Below are 26,068 nucleotides of genomic sequence, written 5' to 3' on the forward strand. Positions count from 1 at the left end.
GTGAGCGTTAGCCTAGCCTAGCATGGCCCTGGAAGCGCTCTAAAGCTGAACTCTTCCTGCAGGGGGCGACGGCGAGGACGTCCAGGTGGGGAAGATCTCCTTCAGCCCGTCTGACGTCCTGGGACACGGGACGGCGGGCACTTTTGTCTTCAGGTTCGTGCTCCGGGCCTTTCCGCGTGGAGTTTGCATGTTCTCCTCGTGTCTGTGTAGTTTGTGAAGTACAAGTGCAAAAGATATTCTTCAAGGACACATATTTTAACCGTGTTCTAACGTTGTTTCTTCATCATCAAAAACAGATTTATCTTCATTATAGTTGGTGAAGTCCTCTCCCTCTGAGCCTCAGAAAACACTCTGTTTCAAATGTTCAGCTTTGTGACATCAGAAGTCGAGCTCAGAGATCCTGGGCCGTTTTTAAGTTCATAAATCATCGCTAGACTCTGAGCATTTCTGCCGTCAAAGCACTTGGAGACACGTTTTTTAAGTTCTTTGTTCCAGTCTTCTTCCTGTAATTTTAAAGTCAAAATGTCTTCACAAACTGTAACTTAACAGAAGGAAAACTATGATAAATATTTACTACACCACCAAACTAATCAGAACACCAGGAGATCCTTCATATGAACTGTAGAAGCTCGATTGCACTGCCAAAACAGAAGTCTTTGAGCACCTCGTCTTCCAAAGCATCAAAAATAGTGAAATAGTTTAAATTGATTAATTTGGCTCAACGTTGTCACAATAACACATGGAACTACATTAGACACGGTCCAGACTCACATTTGCACCTTCCAACGCCTGGAGCCAGTTTCCTGCCCTCTTTATGCCTGGGGTTTCCTCCCATCAGCTGCCCAACAGCGCCCCCTAGAGGCCGGAGGTGCACACAGGCAGTACAAATGGACTTTAAAATGACATTTAATACACATTAGTGAAATGTCTAATGTCAGTGGGACTATTCTGGGTAAATAAAGGTAATTGAGTGGACGCCCCTCGTACCCGTCGCCGTGGTGACCTGTGGTGACCCCTGTCGCTCTCACCCTCAGGGGCACGTTTGACGGGCGGCGCGTGGCCGTGAAGAGGATCCTGCCCGAGTGCTTTGAGGTGGCAGAGCGAGAGGTGCAGCTTCTGCGCGAGTCGGACACTCACCCCAACGTCATCCGATACTTCTGCACCGAGCGCGACCGACTCTTCACCTACATCGCCATCGAGCTGTGCGCCGCCACGCTGCAACAGGTCAGTACTGTGACGGGTCAGTACTGTGACTGGTCAGTGCTGCGACAGGTCAGTACTGTGACGGGTCAGTACTGCGACTGGTCAGTGCTGCGACAGGTCAGTGCTGCAACAGGTCAGTACTGTGACGGGTCAGTACTGCGACTGGTCAGTGCTGCGACAGGTCAGTGCTGCAACAGGTCAGTACTGTGACGGGTCAGTACTGCGACTGGTCAGTGCTGCGACAGGTCAGTGCTGCAACAGGTCAGTACTGTGACGGGTCAGTACTGCGACTGGTCAGTGCTGCGACAGGTCAGTGCTGCGACAGGTCAGTACTGTGACGGGTCAGTACTGCGACTGGTCAGTGCTGCGACAGGTCAGTGCTGCGACTGGTCAGTGCTGCGACTGGTCAGTGCTGCGACAGGTCAGTGCTGCGACAGGTCAGTGCAGCGACTGGTCAGTGCTGCGACAGGTCAGTGCTGCGACAGGTCAGTGCTGCGACTGGTCAGTACTGCAACTGGTCAGTGCTGCGACAGGTCAGTGCTGCGACAGGTCAGTGCTGCGACTGGTCAGTGCTGCGACAGGTCAGTGCTGCGACTGGTCAGTGCTGCGACAGGTCAGTGCTGCGACAGGTCAGTGCTGCGACTGGTCAGTACTGCAACTGGTCAGTGCTGCGACAGGTCAGTGCTGCGACAGGTCAGTGCTGCGACTGGTCAGTGCTGCAACGGGTCAGTGCTGCGACAGGTCAGTGCTGCGACAGGTCAGTACTGCGACAGGTCAGTGCTGCGACAGGTCAGTGCTGCGACTGGTCAGTGCTGCGACAGGTCAGTGCTGCGACAGGTCAGTGCTGCGACTGGTCAGTGCTGCGACAGGTCAGTGCAGCGACAGGTCAGTGCTGCAACGGGTCAGTGCTGCGACAGGTCAGTGCTGCGACAGGTCAGTGCTGCGACAGGTCAGTACTGCGACAGGTCAGTACTGCGACGGGTCAGTGCTGCAACGGGTCAGTGCTGCGACAGGTCAGTGCTGCGACTGGTCAGTGCTGCGACAGGTCAGTACTGCGACAGGTCAGTACTGCGACGGGTCAGTGCTGCGACGGGTCAGTACTGCGACGGGTCAGTGCTGCAACGGGTCAGTACTGCGACAGGTCAGTGCTGCGACAGGTCAGTGCTGCGACGGGTCAGTACTGCGACGGGTCAGTACTGCGACAGGTCAGTGCTGCGACAGGTCAGTGCTGCGACAGGTCAGTGCTGCGACAGGCCAGTACTGCGACTGGTCAGTGCTGCGACAGGTCAGTGCTGCGACAGGTCAGTGCTGCGACAGGCCAGTACTGCGACTGGTCAGTGCTGCGACAGGTCATTGCTGCAGGAACTGACCCACACATGTCTGTGCTGGAACCGGTCAGACATGTGCACCTTTCATTATTGTGTTTATACACTGCAAAAAGTCATATGGTATTAAACTGACTTCAAGAATGTTTTATTGAGGAGATTTGACTTGATCAAAACTCTTTGCATTTAAATGAATGAAAATCTTATTCAATTTTAAGACAAAAGTCAAAATACACTACAATCAATTTAATAATATGTCATTCAAGCACATCTTGATATAAGATATTTTTCATAATTCAAGTTTACTTTTGTTTATTTCAATTTATTTTGTGTACTTTACTTGTACTTGAAGTTTGAAAACCACATTGGAAAACGTGTTCAAAGTACCAGGAAATAAAATATTTTTTTTATTAATTAGCTTTATTTTATTTATAACTTTTAAGTTAAACTCTAATGTAATAAAACAAAATATGGAGCACCGATATTTAGAACTAAACACAAAAGATTCAATACAACCTACAAATGTGGCCTTTTTTTGAAGTAATAATAAGTACGAGAATATTTTTTTCTGAAGTACTTGATGCAAAGTATTTACTGTATATATACATATAAATCTTTCCTTTCTTCACAGTATGTGGAAAACCCCTCGGCTTTTCCAGACCTCAGTCCGATCTGCTTTTTGGAACAGACCATGTGTGGCCTGTCGCACCTGCACTCGCTCAACATCGGTCTGAACTCTCATCACTAATGACATCGCACTGTTAAACTTTGATTGTATTATTTGTCTCACGTTTCTGTTTTTGCAGTTCACCGGGACTTGAAGCCCAGAAACATCCTGCTGTCGGGCCCCAGCGCGGCGGGTCGGGTGCGGGCGCTCATCTCGGACTTTGGCCTGTGTAAGAAGATCCAGGACGGGCGCTGCAGCTTCTCCCTCCGCTCGGGGATCCCAGGGACCGAAGGGTGGATCGCCCCGGAGGTCCTGAAGGACACGCCGGCCAATAAACCGGTAAACGGGGTCGTGTGGGGCAGGTTGTGCACGTGCGGGGCAGTTTGTGCACATGTGGGGCGGGTTGTGCACATGTGAGGCGGGTTGTGCACATGTGGGGCGGGTTGTGCACATGTGGGGCGGGTTGTGCACATGCGGGGCGGGTTGTGTACATTCGGGGCGGTTTGTGCACATGCGGGGCAGGTTGTGCACATTCGGGGCATGTTGTGCACATTCGGTTGTTACATGTGGGGCGTGTTGTGTACATGTGGGGCGGGTTGTGCACATGTGGGGTGTGTTGTGCACATGTGGGTTGTGCACTTACGGGGCAGGTTGTGCACAATGTGGGGCTGGTTGTGCACTTATGGATTGTGCACATGCGGGGCAAGTTGTGTACATGTGGGGCGGTTTGTGCACATGTGGGGCGGATTGTGCACATGTGGGGCGGGTTGTCCACGTGCGGGACAGGTTGTGCACATACAGGGCAGTTTGTGCACATGTGGGGTGCTTTGTGCACATGCGGGGCAGGTTGTGCTCATGCGAGGCAGGTTGTGTACATGTGGGGTGGTTTGTGCACATACAGGGCAGGTTGTGCACATGTGGGGCGGGTTGTGCACATGTGGGGCAGGTTGTGCACATGCGGGGCAGGTTGTGCTCATGCGGGGCAGGTTGTGTACATGTGGGGCGGGTTGTGCTCATGCGGGGCAGGTTGTGTACATGTGGGTTGGTTTGTGCACATACAGGGCGGGTTGTGCACATGTGGGTTGGTTTGTGCACATACAGGGCGGGTTGTGCACATGTGGGGCGGGTTGTTCACATGTGGGGCGGGTTGTGCACATGTGGGGCAGGTTGTGCTCATGCGGGGCGGGTTGTGCTCATGTGGGGCAGGTTGTGCTCATGCGGGGCAGGTTGTGTACATGTGGGGCGGGTTGTGCACATGTGGGGCAGGTTGTGCTCATGCGGGGCAGTATGTGTGTAATGTCAGGGGGTCCCAGATGATATGTAGTAAGAAGTGTTTTAATCTATGTAATAGTCTTAAACAAAGCTTCAAATTAGGGCAACTAACGATTATTTTAGTCGGCGAGACCAACTATTATTTCAATTCAATATTGATCACATTTTTAACCAAATAAAGATTGATTTATGGTAACAATACAGTTTAAAATAAAGAATATTATTAATGGCAATTAAAAATAGTTAGTTCTTTTTTAAGATTAAGTAATGCTACAAGTATTTTTTGTATGTTATATCTGTCCAGAGTACGTATTGTCCAGTTCTGCTTTTCAAAATACATCTATAATTATTTTCATAGTCTACTAGTCATAATTAGTCAATGAACTGTCGCTGCCCTACTTCAAATACAGTGGTAAATATACTGTACTAATATGTAAATATACTGTAGAGTCCCACAATAGACATAAAGCTTTATCCTTTTACGGGAGATCTACCTTTTGTTTGTGGCTTGTGGAGGTCGACCGCCGTTCTTGACATCATTTTTTATTATTCTGTTTGATATATGAGGGAAGTACTTATTGTCATTACACAAAATAACATGAAGTGGATTTGCAAAAGGTGAACAAATATTCAACATTGTGGAAGTGACAGAGGCTAAAACGTTGCCGTGCTCTTGCTTTTCCAGACGGCGGCGGTGGACGTGTTCTCGGCGGGCTGTGTCTTCTACTATGTTGTCAGCGGGGGGCAGCACCCGTTCGGAGACGCACTGAGGCGGCAGGTGAACATCCTGTCGGGGGAATACGCCCTGGCTCACTTCATGGAGGAAATGAACAGTAAGAAGACGCACACACACACACACACACACACACGCACACACATGTTGTATAAGACGAGCTGTGACGCGGCGTGTGTCTGTGTGTGTGTGTGTGTCTGTGTCTGTGTCTGTGTGTGTGTGTGTGTGTGTGTGTCTGTGTGTGTGTGTGTCTGTGTGTGTCTGTGTCTCTGTGTCTGTGTCTGTGTCCAGATGACGTGATCGCGCGGGACTTGATCGAGCAGATGATCAACCCTGACCCGGTGGTCCGGCCCTCCACCGCCTGTGTGCTCAAACACCCCTTCTTCTGGACGCCGGAGAAACAGCTGCTCTTCTTCCAGGTATCGGCGGCCGTCTAAAGCAGCGTAAAACAGGGGTGGGCAATTATTTTCCTCCGAGGGCCATATTCAAATCCAGGCAAGTAGCGGAGGGCCGGCCCGCGATCATTGGTGTGAAAATTTTTTTATTACAAAAATTAAATATCAAATGAAATACGTGACGCACCTATATTCTGTCAAATATTGGCTATTTCAATCTATTATTTCATTTATTTCACGTCATATTTATTAAGGATACAAGTGCAGAGAGATACCTAAGGGCAAAAAAGAAAAATAACCTAAGTCTATTTTGGACTCCCAAAATAGACATGCAACCGGACCCCCATAGTTAAATAAAATAGACATCTGTAATATTTCAATATGTAAATCTTGAAATTATTACTTTTATTTATTCTTTATGTTTTCCGTCCCATTTTCCCTGAAAGAAACTGTTTTCATGCTTTGCCTTAGACCGTGTTTGGCCCGTCTGGTGTGAATGAACGTTTTTGTTTTTTTATTAATGACCTACATATTGTAGAAAACGCTGGATGATATAAGTCTCGCTTATACAGACTGAGCAGAGACAAGAACACTTCCTGGAGGAGGCGGAGTTTCCCTGTACTGCTTCAGATTTGTCAGAGCTGTGAGTGATGTCGTTGGCTCTCCGTAAACCCCTCCCCCCTTTCAAAGGGTTAAATCTACTAAACACACGGATTAATTTAAAAAATACAGTTTTTAGGTACAATTAACACTGAGAGAAGGTTAAACACTTTTACAAAATGGCACCTCTAAATTTATTAACATGGGGCCAATGAGAACCCGACGGCAAAAAAAAGTTGCAGTAAAAATATGACGCACAAAGTCACAAACGCTGATGTGTGTGACCTGATGCCAAAATAGTTCAGCCACAGGAAGGGGCGAGAAAGGGGTGTGGTCGGCTCCTGAACGTAAGAGAACAAACTCAATTTTTAAAAAGCCAATGAAGGCATAACTCGAGCTGAAAGCATGTTACCATGCCAACCAGACAAACACTGCCATAGACTTACATTGCATTTAGGTTTACAGGCATTTTGAATTGGATTAAAACATTTTGTCATAAACAGTTAAAATTTGGCACACTTATTCTCCACATCAAACTGAACATAAAAGCCAATGGGGACGTAACTCTACCTCGAACCGGGCGCTCGTGAAAATGTTGAGTATAAAGTAGTATAAAGTTGGTACTGTTTGTGATCAGTTTTCCGGCAGAAAATGGTCCAATAGTAAATCCTGTGCAGTTCGCCCACAGATGTTTAAGTCTTATCTAAATATAGGACCCTCAGTGCTTGAGTGTGTGTGTGTGTGTGTTGGCAGGACGTGAGTGACCGCATAGAAAAAGAGCCCTCCGACAGCGTCATAGTGGTCAGACTGGAGACTGCAGGACGATCTGTGGTCCGGACCAACTGGAGGATGCACATCTCAGTTCCTCTGCAGACGGGTACGAGCCGCCTCAGCTCAGACTGGACCGGCCCGGATAATGATCATTGTGTTTGTGTTTTTGTTGTGTTTATGTGTGGTTATGTTGTGTTGTGTTTCTGTTTGTGTTTACGTTGTATTCTTGTTTTGTTTGTGTTTACGTTGTGTTCTTGTTGTGTTTGTGTTTACGTTGTGTTCTTGTTGTGTTCTTGTTGTCTGTGATTACGTTGTGTTCTTGTTGTGTCTGTGTTTACATTGTGTTCTTGTTGTGTCTGTGTTTACGTTGTGTTCTTGTTGTGTTTGTGTTTACGTTGTGTTCTTGTTGTGTCTGTGTTTACGTTGTGTTCTTGTTGTGTTTGTGTTTACGTTGTGTTCTTGTTGTGTTTTTGTTTACGTTGTGTTCTTGTTGTGTTTACGTTGTGTTCTTGTTGTGTCTGTGTTTACATTGTGTTCTTGTTTTGTCTGTGTTTACGTTGTGTTCTTGTTGTGTTTGTGTTTACGTTGTGTTCTTGTTGTGTTTACGTTGTGTTCTTGTTGTGTTCTTGTTGTGTTTGTGATTACGGTGTGTTCTTGTTGTGTTTACGTTGTGTTCTTGTTGTGTTCTTGTTGTGTTTGTGATTACGTTGTGTTCTTGTTGTGTCTGTGTTTACGTTGTGTTCTTGTTGTGTTCTTGTTGTCTGTGATTACGTTGTGTTCTTGTTGTGTCTGTGTTTACATTGTGTTCTTGTTGTGTCTGTGTTTACGTTGTGTTCTTGTTGTGTTTTTGTTTACGTTGTGTTCTTGTTGTGTTTACGTTGTGTTCTTGTTGTGTCTGTGTTTACATTGTGTTCTTGTTTTGTCTGTGTTTACGTTGTGTTCTTGTTGTGTTTGTGTTTACGTTGTGTTCTTGTTGTGTTTACGTTGTGTTCTTGTTGTGTTCTTGTTGTGTTTGTGATTACGGTGTGTTCTTGTTGTGTTTACGTTGTGTTCTTGTTGTGTTCTTGTTGTGTTTGTGATTACGTTGTGTTCTTGTTGTGTCTGTGTTTACGTTGTGTTCTTGTTGTGTTCTTGTTGTCTGTGATTACGTTGTGTTCTTGTTGTGTCTGTGTTTACATTGTGTTCTTGTTGTGTCTGTGTTTACGTTGTGTTCTTGTTGTGTTTGTGTTTACGTTGTGTTCTGGTTGTGTTTACGTTGTGTTCTTGTTGTGTTTGTGATTACGTTGTGTTCTTGTTGTGTTTACGTTGTGTTCTTGTTGTGTTCTTGTTGTGTCTGTGATTATGTTGTGTTCTTGTTGTGTTTGTGTTTACGTTGTGTTCTTGTTGTGTTTACGTTGTGTTCTTGTTGTGTTTGTGTTTACGTTGTGTTCTTGTTGTGTTTACGTTGTGTTCTTGTTGTGTTCTTGTTGTGTTTGTGATTACGTTGTGTTCTTGTTGTGTTTACGTTGTGTTCTTGTTGTGTTCTTGTTGTGTTTGTGATTACGTTGTGTTCTTGTTGTGTTTGTGATTACGTTGTGTTCTTGTTGTGTCTGTGTTTACGTTGTGTTCTTGTTGTGTTTGTGTTTACTTTATGTTCTTGTTGTGTTTACGTTGTGTTCTTGTTGTGTTTGTGATTACGTTGTGTTCTTGTTGTGTTTGTGTTTACGTTGTGTTCTTGTTTGTGTTTACGTTGTGTTCTTATTGTGTTTGTGTTTACGTTGTGTTCTTGTTGTGTTTGTGATTACGTTGTGTTCTTGTTGTGTTTGTGTTTACGTTGTGTTCTTGTTGTGTTTACGTTGTGTTCTTGTTGTGTTTGTGATTACGTTGTGTTCTTGTTGTGTTTGTGTTTACGTTGTGTTCTTGTTTGTGTTTACGTTGTGTTCTTATTGTGTTTGTGTTTACGTTGTGTTCTTGTTGTGTTTGTGATTACGTTGTGTTCTTGTTGTGTTTGTGTTTACGTTGTGTTCTTGTTTGTGTTTACGTTGTGTTCTTATTGTGTTTGTGTTTACGTTGTGTTCTTGTTGTGTTTGTGTTTACGTTGTGTTCTTGTTGTGCACAGACCTGAGACGCTTCAGAACGTACAAAGGAAACTCGGTGCGAGACCTGCTCAGAGCCATGAGGAATAAGGTCAGAGTTCATCTTGTTTATGAGTGAAAGTAACGACATGTATGATATAGTCTATTGGAACATATTATTACTCATATTATACTAACTGAACAAAAGTGACACTATAGCTTTAAACCAGGGGTGTCAAATTAATTAAAACCACACATAACTACTAATTTACCACAACAGTGTGTCATCCCAAACAAAAAATCTAATCAGCCATGCAATAGCATATCGCTCAGTTAAAACTAGTGTTCTCACATTAAAACTAGCTCGCTAGCCGGCATCACTTTGTTTAATCGGCTGTCACTCCGCTATTAACGGAAAATACCTTTCAAACTCTGATTGTATTCACAACTAATGTGTCCTTCATCCTACCAAATATAATGAAACGGCATGTAGTATTGCACCAAGCGGGAGCAGAGTTTTGTTCGTTTATTCTTCAATCTACTCTACGTAAACAATGACATCATGAATCCACATGGCTGAGCACAATACTAGAACTTCCTATAAATATCACAATTCACCACAAAAAAAAATGATAGCCTGATGTATGCTGTGAGTGAACCCCTGGTGATCCTGCCATGAAGACAGAGTCCAACTATCACACGCACAATCTCGGGAAAAGGTTCTGGTGTATGTTCTCCCCTTTTCGCTCGTCTGTTGGGTCATGTTCACTTCTGGCTTGTTGAGTTGTTTTACAATGAACTTTTCCTCAAAAGTTCTTCTTCAAAGTGAGGCAGATGTAAGGATTTGACTGAATTTGCGGCAAATTCATCTGAAGTCTCCATTTTACACACTTTGCTGCTGGAATGAAAACGCTTGTAAACAAGCAGCTGCAGCGGTGATTCTTGGTACTTTGGGTGGCTAATCTTCAGCGCCCCAAACCCATAAAATTCCTCGACGATGATTGGCGGATGTGTATTCTTTTTTGCCTAGCAACAGGGGAGCCATTGGCTTAAATACAGCACAATGGGGCTGATCGAACAGGAGCCCCGGCAAGACAGCCTATTGGCTCCTACACCAAACATGATAAACGTTTTAAACGTGGAACTTGAAAGTTAATATAAATATAATTCTGGAGAGTTCTAAACCCATAAAGCAAAATCATCTATAGCATCTAATTAACACAGATTATTTTTTCAAAATGAGAGATTATTTAAAAAATAAAATATAAACAGGCAGTCAGGTCAGGTGGGGCAGTGCCCCCTATGGGCGAGCCGCCACTGGCCTACGCTGTTTTGAAGCAATTACTGGATCAATATTTTTTTTTTTACAAAACTCATAAACTGAAATGTATTTAGAAAAACAAGTGTAATTTCACCAATACTGTGCTTCAGTTTATGTGCTTTACAACTTCAGAGTTGATCTACAGTTCTACAGAGATAAACATTTGACTTTATAACAAAATAAACTTTTCAAGATCTAAAAAAACTTTGAAATGTACTAACTAACATTTCCACGTCTGTGTAGTTCTCTGTACACCTGAACTGACACACCACTAAACTTCTGCTCAAAAGTGCTTAAAGTGCACTTCTCCCTCGGCAGCTCACACAGCAGTGCAGCAGAGCCCCGTGGGGGAGGGGCGGCCACCGGCGGCATTGTGGGACACGTAGTTTTAGCGATAAAAACGGTTACGGATGAATCGATTAAAAAAAAAAATATATATATATATATATTTTTATTTTTTGTTGTTGTTTTTTTGTTTAAATATAAATTTGAAATGTTCGGCGGGCCGGATTAAAACATCTGGCGGGCCGGATTTGGCCCGCGGCCCTTGTATTTGACATATCAAACAAATCACTGTTTTCCCCTACCCCCCAAACACACCCACTGCTCTTCTCCGGTGGGTCGCCGTCTGGTCTGGCAGAGCGGCGCTTTGTTGTCATGACGTTCACGGTGACGTACCAGAAGGAGCAGGCTGTAGTTTTCAACCGGAACGTCACGACTTTCAGAAGTTTAAGATCAATATTGGGATTGTAAAAGTTCAAAGTATAAAATAATGATCCAAAAGCCTAACGTGTCTTAAAGGTGGCATGGACGATTTTTTTCAGCAAATTTTGTATCATATTTCCTCGTGGCGTGGATAAATCATTTGTCCTGCCACTTATCAATCATAAAACGTGTGCGGCTCGTCCCCACGTTTCCGCGTGCCTAAGCGCATGGATCTATCATAATATAGTTCCCTCAGTGTACGGGGCAAAATGAAGACGGAGAAAGACAGTTCGAGCTGACGCAGAAGTGGACAGAAATCTACGGGAGACGAGCGATGCGATGCGCTCCGTTGCGCTAATAAACAAACGCACGTGTGTGTTGTATCGGTCCACACGGGGGAGGGGCATGAGCACTTCAGCCTGCGTTCACAAATCGCCGAAAAATCGTCCATTGCGCCTTTAATTATGTCTCCATGTGTTCACAATGCTAAAGTCATATTCTGGATTACTGCTATTACTCAAATATAATTATAGTAGAAAGTATTGATATTTGTTTTTGTTTACAGAAACACCATTACCATGAGCTGCCTCGTGAGGTGCAGGAGACCCTGGGCGAGCTCCCAGAAGGCTTTGTGTCCTACTTCACCTGTCGCTTCCCCCGTCTCCTCATGCACACACACACTGCCCTGGAGGTGTGCGCCCACGAGAGGCTCTTCCAGCCCTACTACCTGAGCCCCCCCTTCTCCTGAGCCCCCCCTACTCGTGAGCCCCCCTCTACCTGAGCCCCCCCTTCTCCTGAGCCCCCCCTACTCCTGAGCCCCCCTACTCCTGAGCCCCCCCTCTACCTGAGCCCCCCCCTTCTCCTGAGCCCCCCCTACTCGTGAGCCCCCCTCTACCTGAGCCCCCCCTCTACCTGAGCCCCCCCTACTCCCGAGCCCCCCCCTACTTCTGAGCCCCCCCTCTACCTGAGCCCCCCCTACACCTGAGCCCCCTACTCCTGAGCCCCCCCCTCTACCTGAGCCCCCCCCTCTACCTGAGCCCCCCCTACTCCTGAGCCCCCCCCCTCTACCTGAGCCCCTCCCCCTGGGCTCCTCCCCCTGGGCTCCTCCCCCTGTGCCTGTCACAAATACATTTTAAGTGCGATTACTTTGCTGAATAAAAGTATAAGTAGTCATTACTGTGACAGGCCGAGGCCGCTGACACTGACACACACAAATACACAAATACACAAATACACAAATACAACGGTCATTCATATGCAGTACAGTATACACCATTTCATTCATAGTATTATACATAATACTTCACAGTATATCAGTATGAGACAGAGTACCTTCAATTTCAATGATCGATTTGATTTGAATATATTTAGAGGTGTGGCAGTCCCAGTACTGCGTTGTACTATTATTCATCAGAGAATACTCCACGTGAGATCAGGCGCCAGTTAAGGGACACGTATTATGCTAAATCGCTCTTTTTTGAGCTTTTAAGCATGTTACTATGTTATTTCCACACGGTAATTCCCTCTACTGCCTGTAGATGGAGCACTAAGACCAATCCTGACCAGGGAACATGCATTAGTCTAAAGTCTAAAACATGGGGTGCAAGGTACAAGGGCACGTTTAAAGGACAAATAATGCGTTATAGCTGTCCTTTAAGTCCATTCAAGTTCAACTCAACTTTATTCACACGCACGGTCACACGGACAAACACAGTGACAACATAAAATAAACGGGGCTCAGAGAGGTTCAGATTTGGGCAAATGAATGTATTAAAAGGCTTTTTACTGGTCACTGTTTTTGCTAATTGTCTAATTAGATTTGCACATGACATTGTACATAGGTTTGGCTGAATTATTGATAACTTTACAATACAAATGTGCTTGATTTTTGTCCTCAAACCCAGCTTCAGACACTCGAAACCCAAGTGCGGTTTGTGTCTTCTTCTGTCTGAGGACGACGGACGCAAACTCGAGCGTCCTCGGTTTAAATAAAGAAATAAATGACAAAATGTAGTTTATACATCTCCAAATAGAACGTTTTAGTGGAACTTATTGGACGTAAGATTCGCTGTTTACCATTCTAAAAGTGTTGGAAACATGGAAAATAATTGGAAGTTCTGGTATTTCTAATCAAGTATTTTCCAGTACACTTAAAATATATATATATATTTTTTACAGTTTCATATGTCATGACTGATTACTCAATAGTTATTCCGTTATTACTGCTAGACTAGACTTTTACAACTGCGAAACCTGCATAAAATGTGCTGATTGTGTTTGGGTGAAAGTACACGGTTACTGAAGTAGCGACACTGGCTCAAAGTATTTATTCAAAGTTCAAATACTGATCTGAAAGATTTTAGAATTCTTGTACATTTTGCCGCGGCTGCATATTGTCAGTATATTATCCACCACCGTGAGGCGCTGCTACCGGACCCGAATGAAGATGTGTTATAGACTGTAATATACTTTTGTACTTTTTTAGAGCGAGTGAAATAAAAATAACGAAAATTGTCAGCGTGTTTCTCTTTTTGCGCACGACTCGAACACAAATGTGCAGCGTTTTCATCTTTGGTCAAGTTAAGGTGCATTTTATGAACCTTTAACGCTGCAGATGACGCTTCAATTGTATTTGAAATGGCCAAACGTGTCATTTTTAAGATGTTATCATAGTCAACAACAACAACAACGATAATGTATGTATGCTGTCAGTAAATACATGATTATAAGTTCTAAAGCAAAGGCACTCGAGCATGTTTAAAGGACACTAACGATACAAATACAGAGAGAAAAGAACTGGCAGCACAATCATAACGATGCAGCGTGTTATTATGAAATGTGTCGAATCACTTTATTCATCTAGATTTGAAACTGAACCAGGAGTGAGTCGTAGCTAAAGGGGAGGAGCCTATTATCGTCATAAGGCGCTGGTACAGCTGGCAGCCCGGTGTAAACGCTCTCTCTTCTTTCTCACACTTATTGTGCTTTATCTCCTATATTTTGTAAATATAGTTAGTATATTTTTTCTATTTTACTGTACGATAGGGACACGCGCTGGAATAGTTTTTTTAATTCAACTGTTTTTGACTTTTTTCGGCTGGATTTGAGCGTTTTTCATTGCGTAAGTTGTGTTGTTGTGACGTGAGCTAGCTCCGAGCGAGCCCACCAGCCCCTCCCCGCGCCCTCCGGCCGCGCTAAAGTACGGCGTGTCGTCGGTACACGTTTATATACACGTTTATATGAAAGAGGAACTTCACGAACGATCGGGACACGCACTGGAATCGCTTTAAATTAACTTGTTTTGACTTTATTCGGCTGGATTGAGTGTTTTCGTCGTGTCGTTGCGATGTGTCTTGGCTCTGAGTCCCCCGGCCCCGCCCCCCGGCCCCGCCCCCCGGCCCCGCCCCCCGGCTCCGGCCCCGCCCCCCGGCTCCGGCCCCGCCCCCCGGCCGGCGCCGTACCGCGTTTCCACAAAGGAGGAACTCATGAAACTGAGGAGAACAGTCGTCTTACCCGGAGATCGTCACGTTATCCCGGCGCAATACTGACCTAACTTAATACTGATGTGCAATTCTGTCGTATGTGCAATTACTGTTGGGATCACATGCAATGGTATTTATTTATTTATTTGTCTATGGGAGTTTTTATTTATTTATAGGAGATCTTCTACTGAAAGTGTTTTTCAGACTTCCTATAAGTGATCTGTTCTTCTGGATCTACCTCTGGATCTACCTGCGTTGCACCAATGAAATTTCCCCATGTGGGACAATAAAGGAATATCTTATCTTATCTTATCTTATACATGTTGTTGTTGGGGGAAACCTATGCAGACACAGGGAGAACATGCAAACTCCACACAGAAAGGACTTACGCCGGGAGTTGAACCCTGGACGTTCTTGCTGTGAGGTGAGCGTGCTAATCGCTGTGCCACCGTTTCACTCACAGAAACATGGTCACATTGTGCAAAGTAGAATCTTATGAAAGTCTCTAATAAACAAATTATCCGCTCAGTAATGAGTAATGAGCTCACATCCTCCATATGAACAACGCCTCTTTGTGGTGGCAAACAGTCTAACAGGGACCAATCATTATTTTTTTATATATTAATTTGATTTATTTTTTTGACACATGAAACACAGAACAGCTAAAGAAATAAAATCACGACACATTTCAAACAAAGGGAGTCTAAAGTCAAACAGGTCCATTTAGGACTGGATCATTTTAATGATAAAACAGGTGGTTCACCATAACTTTAGTCTCATTCATTCACTCGTTTTGTCTTTTCTCCAGTTTGTTCTCAAATGAACTGCAGTTTATAGTTTGGACATCAGTAGAACGAGATTGTAAGGTCAAAAGTGGACCCTCTTACAGAGGACTGGGTGGGCATCACTGGCCCCGCCCTAAACTGGTAAAAGTCCTATCTGGAAGACAGGAAGTACTTTGTTGTGTCTCAGACCACATGGCCCTGACCTGTGGGGTGCCCCAAGGGTCAGTCCTGGGACCCCTTCTGTTCAACCTCTACATGCTGCCGTTAGGTCGTGTCCTATCACAATGATACAGACGAGTCAGAGCTATGTTTCACTGTCGCAGGTGAATATAGACCAGTGGATTCACTCTGTCACTGCATCCAACAGATCAGTGTGTGGACCGAACTCCTGCTGGTGCCAGAGGGCCTCCTGCTGGTGCCAGAGGGCCTCCTGCTGGTGCCAGAGGGCCTCCTGCTGGTGCCAGAGGGCCTCCTGCTGGAGCCAGAGTCAGTTTGTGGAGGCAAAACAACTTTCTCCAGCTGAACTCAGACAAGACTGAAATCATGGTCTTTGTCACAGAAACAAAGAGAAAGTGTCAGCGTCACCTCCAGAGTCTCGCTCTAAAACCTACAAACCAAGTTAGAACTCTGGGGGTAAAAATGGACTCAAACTTAAACTTCAATCAAACTTCATCAATAACATCAGCAGCTTTTTACCCTCTAAAAACATTGCCAAAATCAAAAATATAGAGTCTAAACCAGATTTGGAGAGACTTATCCATGCGTTTGTCTCCAGTAGATTAGACTACTGTAACGGCCTCCTGCTGGTGCCAGAGTCAGGACTAAACATGGACCGGCCTCAAATAAACAGAATTTTGGTTATCGGCCTGTTTTTTTCTCGGGCCTAACACACAGTCTCAGTGTAACATGTATTTCAGACACTAGCAGGATTTGTATATATATATATATATATATATATATATATATATATATATATATATATATATATATATATATATATATATATATATATATATATATATATATATAGGATATCTTCATTTATCCAAGGACAAGCTTTTTTCAGTCAGTGATGACAAAGTGGATTTTACAGGTGCCACCTGATCTAAAATGGATAAACAGTGGCTGCTAAAGGAATTAATTAAACTGTCCACATCAAGACAATTCATAAACAAATGAGGATCAAATACAGCAGAAAATTGGACGGCTGTATTTGCAGTGATAATGTGCCTCTGAGACCTGATGTTTGAGGCACAGGCTCAGGAGAAAAGTTCAATTCAAATAAAACACAGCTATGATCACTCATATGGACATCCTCCACACAGAGGTTAGCAACACTCAGGCCAAGTGAAAACACCAGGTCTAAAGTGAAAACACCAGGTCTAAAGTGAAAACACCAGGTCTAAAGTGAAAACACCAGGTCTAAAGTGAAAACACCAGGTCTAAAGTGAAAACACCAGGTCTAAAGTGAAAACACCAGGTCTAAAGTGAAAACACCAGGTCTAAAGTGAAAACACCAGGTCTAAAGTGAAAACACCAGGTCTAAAGTGAAAACACCAGGTCTAAAGTGTGTCCCTTTTGGTGAGTGGGACCTGAAACATGCTGCTCAAAGTTAAATGTTTCCGTCAAGGTTAAAAGATCCTTTGCAGGGCATGATGAGCCATCGACCCAAATGTTAAAATCCAAGAATTAAAACATTTTCCAGCTTTATAATAGAAGATAAAAAGTCACTAAAGTCCTTTAAAAAGACAGCAGCAGGACCAGGGGGCCGGTAGACTAAAACACAGTAAAAAGGACTTGAAGAACCAACCTTAATCATCTGTGATTCAAAGGAAGTATATATATATATATATATATATATATATATATATATATATATATATATATATATATATATATATATATATATGTGTGGGGGTCCTGCAGTGTGAGGAGGGACCTGCAGTCTGAGGGACCTGCAGTGTGATGGACCTGCAGTGTGAGGCACCTGCAGTGTGGAGGACCTGCAGTGTGAGGGACCTGCAGTGTGATGAACCTGCAGTGTGAGGGACCTGCAGTGTGATGGACCTGCAGTGTGAGGCACCTGCAGTGTGAGGCACCTGCAGTGTGATGGACCTGCAGTGTGAGGCACCTGCAGTGTGATGGACCTGCAGTGTGAGGGACCTGCAGTGTGAGGCACCTGCAGTGTGATGGACCTGCAGTGTGAGGGACCTGCAGTGTGATGGACCTGCAGTGTGAGGGACCTGCAGTGTGAGGCACCTGCAGTGTGATGGACCTGCAGTGTGATGGACCTGCAGTGTGATGGACCTGCAGTGTGATGGACCTGCAGTGTGAGGGACCTGCAGTGTGATGGACCTGCAGTGTGAGGGACCTGCAGTGTGATGGACCTGCAGTGTGATGGACCTGCAGTGTGATGGACCTGCAGTGTGAGGGACCTGCAGTGTGATGGACCTGCAGTGTGAGGCACCTGCAGTGTGATGGACCTGCAGTGTGATGGACCTGCAGTGTGATGGACCTGCAGTGTGAGGCACCTGCAGTGTGAGGCACCTGCAGTGTGAGGGACCTGCAGTGTGATGGACCTGCAGTGTGATGGACCTGCAGTGTGATGGACCTGCAGTGTGATGGACCTGCAGTGTGAGGGACCTGCAGTGTGATGAACCTGCAGTGTGATGGACCTGCAGTGTGATGGACCTGCAGTGTGATGGACCTGCAGTGTGATGGACCTGCAGTGTGAGGCACCTGCAGTGTGATGGACCTGCAGTGTGATGGACCTGCAGTGTGAGGGACCTGCAGTGTGATGGACCTGCAGTGTGAGGCACCTGCAGTGTGATGGACCTGCAGTGTGATGGACCTGCAGTGTGATGGACCTGCAGTGTGAGGCACCTGCAGTGTGAGGCACCTGCAGTGTGATGGACCTGCAGTGTGATGGACCTGCAGTGTGATGGACCTGCAGTGTGAGGGACCTGCAGTGTGATGGACCTGCAGTGTGAGGCACCTGCAGTGTGATGGACCTGCAGTGTGATGGACCTGCAGTGTGATGGACCTGCAGTGTGAGGCACCTGCAGTGTGAGGCACCTGCAGTGTGATGGACCTGCAGTGTGAGGGACCTGCAGTGTGATGGACCTGCAGTGTGAGGGACCTGCAGTGTGAGGCACCTGCAGTGTGATGGACCTGCAGTGTGATGGACCTGCAGTGTGATGGACCTGCAGTGTGAGGGACCTGCAGTGTGATGGACCTGCAGTGTGAGGGACCTGCAGTGTGATGGACCTGCAGTGTGATGGACCTGCAGTGTGATGGACCTGCAGTGTGAGGGACCTGCAGTGTGATGGACCTGCAGTGTGAGGCACCTGCAGTGTGATGGACCTGCAGTGTGATGGACCTGCAGTGTGATGGACCTGCAGTGTGAGGCACCTGCAGTGTGGAGGACCTGCAGTGTGAGGGACCTGCAGTGTGATGAACCTGCAGTGTGAGGGACCTGCAGTGTGATGGACCTGCAGTGTGAGGCACCTGCAGTGTGAGGCACCTGCAGTGTGATGGACCTGCAGTGTGAGGCACCTGCAGTGTGATGGACCTGCAGTGTGAGGGACCTGCAGTGTGAGGCACCTGCAGTGTGATGGACCTGCAGTGTGAGGGACCTGCAGTGTGATGGACCTGCAGTGTGAGGGACCTGCAGTGTGAGGCACCTGCAGTGTGATGGACCTGCAGTGTGATGGACCTGCAGTGTGATGGACCTGCAGTGTGATGGACCTGCAGTGTGAGGGACCTGCAGTGTGATGGACCTGCAGTGTGAGGGACCTGCAGTGTGATGGACCTGCAGTGTGATGGACCTGCAGTGTGATGGACCTGCAGTGTGAGGGACCTGCAGTGTGATGGACCTGCAGTGTGAGGCACCTGCAGTGTGATGGACCTGCAGTGTGATGGACCTGCAGTGTGATGGACCTGCAGTGTGAGGCACCTGCAGTGTGAGGCACCTGCAGTGTGAGGGACCTGCAGTGTGATGGACCTGCAGTGTGATGGACCTGCAGTGTGATGGACCTGCAGTGTGATGGACCTGCAGTGTGAGGGACCTGCAGTGTGATGGACCTGCAGTGTGATGGACCTGCAGTGTGATGGACCTGCAGTGTGATGGACCTGCAGTGTGATGGACCTGCAGTGTGATGGACCTGCAGTGTGAGGCACCTGCAGTGTGATGGACCTGCAGTGTGATGGACCTGCAGTGTGAGGGACCTGCAGTGTGATGGACCTGCAGTGTGAGGCACCTGCAGTGTGATGGACCTGCAGTGTGATGGACCTGCAGTGTGATGGACCTGCAGTGTGAGGCACCTGCAGTGTGAGGCACCTGCAGTGTGATGGACCTGCAGTGTGATGGACCTGCAGTGTGATGGACCTGCAGTGTGAGGGACCTGCAGTGTGATGGACCTGCAGTGTGAGGCACCTGCAGTGTGATGGACCTGCAGTGTGATGGACCTGCAGTGTGATGGACCTGCAGTGTGAGGCACCTGCAGTGTGAGGCACCTGCAGTGTGATGGACCTGCAGTGTGAGGGACCTGCAGTGTGATGGACCTGCAGTGTGAGGGACCTGCAGTGTGAGGCACCTGCAGTGTGATGGACCTGCAGTGTGATGGACCTGCAGTGTGATGGACCTGCAGTGTGATGGACCTGCAGTGTGATGGACCTGCAGTGTGAGGCACCTGCAGTGTGAGGCACCTGCAGTGTGATGGACCTGCAGTGTGAGGGACCTGCAGTGTGATGGACCTGCAGTGTGATGGACCTGCAGTGTGAGGCACCTGCAGTGTGAGGCACCTGCAGTGTGATGGACCTGCAGTGTGAGGGACCTGCAGTGTGATGGACCTGCAGTGTGATGGACCTGCAGTGTGATGGACCTGCAGTGTGATGGACCTGCAGTGTGAGGGACCTGCAGTGTGATGGACCTGCAGTGTGATGGACCTGCAGTGTGATGGACCTGCAGTGTGATGGACCTGCAGTGTGATGGACCTGCAGTGTGATGGACCTGCAGTGTGAGGCACCTGCAGTGTGATGGACCTGCAGTGTGATGGACCTGCAGTGTGAGGGACCTGCAGTGTGATGGACCTGCAGTGTGAGGCACCTGCAGTGTGATGGACCTGCAGTGTGATGGACCTGCAGTGTGATGGACCTGCAGTGTGAGGCACCTGCAGTGTGAGGCACCTGCAGTGTGATGGACCTGCAGTGTGATGGACCTGCAGTGTGATGGACCTGCAGTGTGAGGGACCTGCAGTGTGATGGACCTGCAGTGTGAGGCACCTGCAGTGTGATGGACCTGCAGTGTGATGGACCTGCAGTGTGATGGACCTGCAGTGTGAGGCACCTGCAGTGTGAGGCACCTGCAGTGTGATGGACCTGCAGTGTGAGGGACCTGCAGTGTGATGGACCTGCAGTGTGAGGGACCTGCAGTGTGAGGCACCTGCAGTGTGATGGACCTGCAGTGTGAGGGACCTGCAGTGTGATGGACCTGCAGTGTGAGGGACCTGCAGTGTGATGGACCTGCAGTGTGATGGACCTGCAGTGTGATGGACCTGCAGTGTGAGGGACCTGCAGTGTGATGGACCTGCAGTGTGAGGCACCTGCAGTGTGATGGACCTGCAGTGTGATGGACCTGCAGTGTGATGGACCTGCAGTGTGATGGACCTGCAGTGTGATGGACCTGCAGTGTGAGGCACCTGCAGTGTGAGGCACCTGCAGTGTGATGGACCTGCAGTGTGAGGGACCTGCAGTGTGATGGACCTGCAGTGTGATGGACCTGCAGTGTGATGGACCTGCAGTGTGAGGCACCTGCAGTGTGATGGACCTGCAGTGTGAGGCACCTGCAGTGTGAGGCACCTGCAGTGTGAGTGGGCAGTGCCGCAGTTGTGCTGCGCTGGCGGGCAGCGCTGCAGGGTGCAGCACTGTGGGCAGTGCAGAATGAGTGAGACATCATTGGAAAGCTTTGAATTCACACTTTCAGAATCTGTGAATAAGTCACTGTGACTGGTTTTCATACGGCCAGTCACATATGCGTTGTTCCCCCGATCATAGAAAAGGGGGAACATAGACGTATCCAGTGTGTTTTTGCTGCTAAGCTAATGCTAACATACACTAAATATCAATCTTCTGAGATGTTCAGGGTTAAACTGGTGAGTTGTGGCTCACTCACACACATCAGGCACAGAGCCCCCTCAGTTCCCCTCTGAGGCTGACACCGGCGACATTGGCATCATTGCTGGTCAAACACTTCCATGGAAGTCAAACGTCTTCTTTGGAATCACAGTAAACATATTTCATGGCCATGGACAAGTATAAATACAGGAGATGTGTTTTGAGGAGACAGTCGGAGATCCAGAGACGCTGAAGCTGAAGTCACTTTGTCCTTCAAGACACGTTCTTCAAGACACGAGCCTCGTTTTCATCATGAAGCTGCTGATGCTGTTGGTCCTCGTCTGCGGTGCAATGGCCCAAAGAAACCGTGAGTGTGTTTTAGTTATTGAACTGTTGACATTCATCCATTGTGTATTTCTATTTTGAATACACAGACCGCACACCGGGGAAACCTGCAGGGATACCAGGGATATTTGGTGAGTGTTCAGTACAGATTAACACTAGATTTGCTCAGTATAAATCTGGTTTACTGTTTTCCTCGTCTGCGATGCGTATGTTAGTTACTGAACTGTTGACATTCATCATTTAGTTTTTTTATTTTGAATACACAGTTGACCCAGAGGCGTCAAGTGGAATGGAAGTTTATGCAGGATCAGCATCAGAATTTGGTGAGTGTTCAGTACAGATTAATACTGGATTTGCTCAGTGTACATCTGGTTTCCTCTTTTCCTCTTTTGCGGTGCAATGGCTCAAAAAAAAGTGTGTCTACAGAGACCGAAACTGCCATGTCATTTTGTGCCACAGCTCCTGAAACTGCTGCGTTATTTGACTGCGCTGTTTTAGACCACGCTGGGTTAAGGTTAGGGTTAGGGTTAGGGTTATGGTCAGGGTTAGGGTTATGGTCAGGGTTAGGGTTATGGTCAGGGTTAGGGTTATGGTCAGGGTTAGGGTTATGGTCAGGGTTAGGGTTATGGTCAGGGTTAGGGTTATGGTCAGGGTTAGGGTTATGGTCAGGGTTAAGGTCAGGGTCAGGGTTAGGGTTAAGGTTAGGGTTAGGGTTAAGGTTAGGGTTAGGGTTAGCTATGAGGCTATATGGCAGTGCCGCGGTTCCTGAAACTGCTGGGTCATTTGACAGCGCCGCAGCTCTGCAGCCACGGCCCAAAAAAACCCCTGAGTGTGTGTTTGTTATTGAACTGTTGACATTCATCTTTTCTGTATTTGTATTTTGAATACACAGAGTGAAAGGAAGGACGTTCATTGGGAAATGGTGGACCTGAAACATGGACATTTGGGGTGTTCAGTAGAGATTGACACTGACTCTAGATTTGCTCAGTATAAATCTATGTGAGGATTTCTAGCCTTTTCCCACTGAGAATTGTAAGTTATTAATGTTGTGTGGTTTCCTGTTTTTAGCTCCAGTGCCTGAACACACTCATGTCTTTTACTCTTATGCTGCCACCTGGGCTAACGCTTAGGTAACTTCATTTTACTTCAATCTTACAAAATAATACAAAATATTTGTCTTTGTTTTCTCACTGTCGCTTGGTCCTGTCTCATGCAGATGATCTGTCAGTCAGTGGGAGGAACATCACAGTCATCGAGAGTCAGGCAGAGGAGGACTTTGTGAGGAAACTGGCAAAAGGAAAGGAAGCATGGATCGGCCTCTCAGACGCACAGCAGGTACATACTCTAGATGTGTTAAGTCAGTCCTATAACATGCTCTAGATGTGTTAAGTCAGTCCTATAACATGCTCTAGATGTGTTAAGTCAGTCCTATAACATGCTCTAGATGTGTTAAGTCAGTCCCATAACATGCTCTAGATGTGTTAAGTCAGTCCTATAACATGCTCTAGATGTGTTAAGTCAGTCCTATAACATGCTCTAGATGTGTTAAGTCAGTCCTATAACATGCTCTAGATGTGTTAAGTCAGTCCTATAACATGCTCTAGATGTGTTAAGTCAGTCCTATAACATGCTCTAGATGTGTTAAGTCAGTCCCATAACATGCTCTAGATGTGTTAAGTCAGTCCTATAACATACTCTAGATGTGTTAAGTCAGTCCTATAACATGCTCTAGATGTGTTAAGTCAGTCCTATAACATGCTCTAGATGTGTTAAGTCAGTCCTATAACATGCTCTAGATGTGTTAAGTCAGTCCTATAACATGCTCTAGATGTGTTAAGTCAGTCCTATAACATACTCTAGATGTGTTAAGTCAGTCCTATAACATGCTCTAGATGTGTTAAGTCAGTCCTATAACATGCTCTAGATGTGTTAAGTCAGTCCTATAACATGCTCTAGATGTGTTAAGTCAGTCCCATAACATGCTCTAGATGTGTTAAGTCAGTCCTATAACATACTCTAGATGTGTTAAGTCAGTCCTATAACATGCTCTAGATGTGTTAAGTCAGTCCTATAACATGCTCTAGATGTGTTAAGTCAGTCCTATAACATGCTCTAGATGTGTTAAGTCAGTCCTATAACATGCTCTAGATGTGTTAAGTCAGTCCTATAACATGCTCTAGATGTGTTAAGTCAGTCCTATAACATGCTCTAGATGTGTTAAGTCAGTCCTATAACATGCTCTAGATGTGTTAAGTCAGTCCTATAACATGCTCTAGATGTGTTAAGTCAGTCCCATAACATGCTCTAGATGTGTTAAGTCAGTCCTATAACATGCTCTAGATGTGTTAAGTCAGTCCTATAACATGCTCTAGATGTGTTAAGTCAGTCCTATAACATGCTCTAGATGTGTTAAGTCAGTCCTATAACATGCTCTAGATGTGTTAAGTCAGTCCCATAACATGCTCTAGATGTGTTAAGTCAGTCCTATAACATACTCTAGATGTGTTAAGTCAGTCCTATAACATGCTCTAGATGTGTTAAGTCAGTCCTATAACATGCTCTAGATGTGTTAAGTCAGTCCTATAACATGCTCTAGATGTGTTAAGTCAGTCCTATAACATGCTCTAGATGTGTTAAGTCAGTCCTATAACATACTCTAGATGTGTTAAGTCAGTCCTATAACATGCTCTAGATGTGTTAAGTCAGTCCTATAACATGCTCTAGATGTGTTAAGTCAGTCCTATAACATGCTCTAGATGTGTTAAGTCAGTCCTATAACATGCTCTAGATGTGTTAAGTCAGTCCTATAACATGCTCTAGATGTGTTAAGTCAGTCCCATAACATGCTCTAGATGTGTTAAGTCAGTCCTATAACATACTCTAGATGTGTTAAGTCAGTCCTATAACATGCTCTAGATGTGTTAAGTCAGTCCTATAACATGCTCTAGATGTGTTAAGTCAGTCCTATAACATGCTCTAGATGTGTTAAGTCAGTCCTATAACATGCTCTAGATGTGTTAAGTCAGTCCCATAACATGCTCTAGATGTGTTAAGTCAGTCCCATAACATGCTCTAGATGTGTTAAGTCAGTCCTATAACATGCTCTAGATGTGTTAAGTCAGTCCCATAACATGCTCTAGATGTGTTAAGTCAGTCCCATAACATGCTCTAGATGTGTTAAGTCAGTCCTATAACATGCTCTAGATGTGTTAAGTCAGTCCTATAACATGCTCTAGATGTGTTAAGTCAGTCTTTTCGTGACCTTTTCAGAACCATCTCTGCTTCTGGATCAGCGGGTGAACCGAACAACAAAGGCGGAAACCAAAAATGTGCCGTGACTAATTACCCAGGTCAGTGACCACCGACCACGAGGCCGACGGTTCAAATCTCGCTCGGTCCATGTCAGTCAGAGTGAGTGTGGGGATTTGGCGAGGACAATGCAGTGTTGACATGACGCGACTCTCTGCGTGTGGATTAGATTGTGGATTACACGTGTGTTTGTCGCCCACAGATTCCATGTGCTGGGACGATGAGATGTGTCACGCGTCACATCACGAGCATGTGAAATACAGCAAGATCCTTCTCACTCCGCTTTTTAATTAGAAAATCAATCCAACCTTTGCTCATTTTAGCATCGTTTTCCCGTCGTTACATTACGAGTGTTTCAGATTGACTGAATGGATCGCTCTAAACGTCATTAAAAAGCATTGAAACGACAGGCTGTTCTTTTCTTTCCTTCTTCATAGTTTATGCTTGTGTGATTTAAATGTACAATCGTTTCTAAGCGTGTCGAAACAGCACGAGCACTGGCACTGGGGAGGGAGGGAGAGAGGGGGGAGGGAGGGAGAGAGAGAGGGAGGGAGAGAGGGGGGAGGGAGAGAGAGAGAGGGGGAGAGAGAGGGGGGGAGGGAGGGAGAGAGGGGGGAGGGAGGGGGAGGGAGGGAGGGAGAGGGGTGAGGGAGGGAGAGAGGGGGGGAGGGAGGGAGAGAGAGGGAGGGAGAGAGAGAGAGGGGGAGAGAGAGGGGGGAGGGAGGGAGAGAGGGGGGAGGGAGGGAGAGAGAGAGGGAGGGAGAGAGGGGGGAGGGAGAGAGGGAGGGAGGGAGGGGGAGAGAGAGAGGGAGAGGGAGAGAGAGAGGGGGGAGGGAGGGAGAGAGGGGGGAGGGAGAGAGGGAGGGAGGAAGAGAGAGAGAGGGAGGGAGAGAGAGGGGGAGAGAGGGAGGGGGGAGAGGGGGGAGGGAGGGAGAGAGGGGGGAGGGAGGGAGAGAGGGGGGAGGGAGGGAGAGAGGGAGGGAGATA

The 26,068-nt window shown here is 46.5% G+C and overlaps 1 protein-coding gene across 1 annotated transcript in view; it reads left to right on the plus strand.

The window, feature by feature from the left end:
* The window catches only part of ern2 (endoplasmic reticulum to nucleus signaling 2), a 46,396-nt gene extending 32,836 nt beyond the window's left edge, over nucleotides 1-13,560 (plus strand). Inside the window, exons 16-24 of the mRNA XM_072463758.1 lie at nucleotides 63-153; nucleotides 1,035-1,224; nucleotides 3,160-3,256; nucleotides 3,335-3,534; nucleotides 5,153-5,300; nucleotides 5,492-5,619; nucleotides 6,949-7,072; nucleotides 9,065-9,132; nucleotides 11,612-13,560. Of these exons, the coding sequence (XP_072319859.1) occupies nucleotides 63-153; nucleotides 1,035-1,224; nucleotides 3,160-3,256; nucleotides 3,335-3,534; nucleotides 5,153-5,300; nucleotides 5,492-5,619; nucleotides 6,949-7,072; nucleotides 9,065-9,132; nucleotides 11,612-11,794 (1,229 nt within the window). The 3' untranslated portion in view covers nucleotides 11,795-13,560. The remainder of the gene's footprint in view (nucleotides 1-62; nucleotides 154-1,034; nucleotides 1,225-3,159; nucleotides 3,257-3,334; nucleotides 3,535-5,152; nucleotides 5,301-5,491; nucleotides 5,620-6,948; nucleotides 7,073-9,064; nucleotides 9,133-11,611) is intronic.
* The last annotated feature ends 12,508 nt before the right edge of the window (nucleotides 13,561-26,068 follow it).

The sequence above is a fragment of the Eucyclogobius newberryi genome, unplaced genomic scaffold (assembly GCF_026437365.1).
Source record: "Eucyclogobius newberryi isolate DKJ021-1_F unplaced genomic scaffold, fEucNew1.0.hap1 SCAF_4, whole genome shotgun sequence".
Taxonomy (NCBI): Eukaryota; Metazoa; Chordata; class Actinopteri; order Gobiiformes; family Gobiidae; genus Eucyclogobius; species Eucyclogobius newberryi.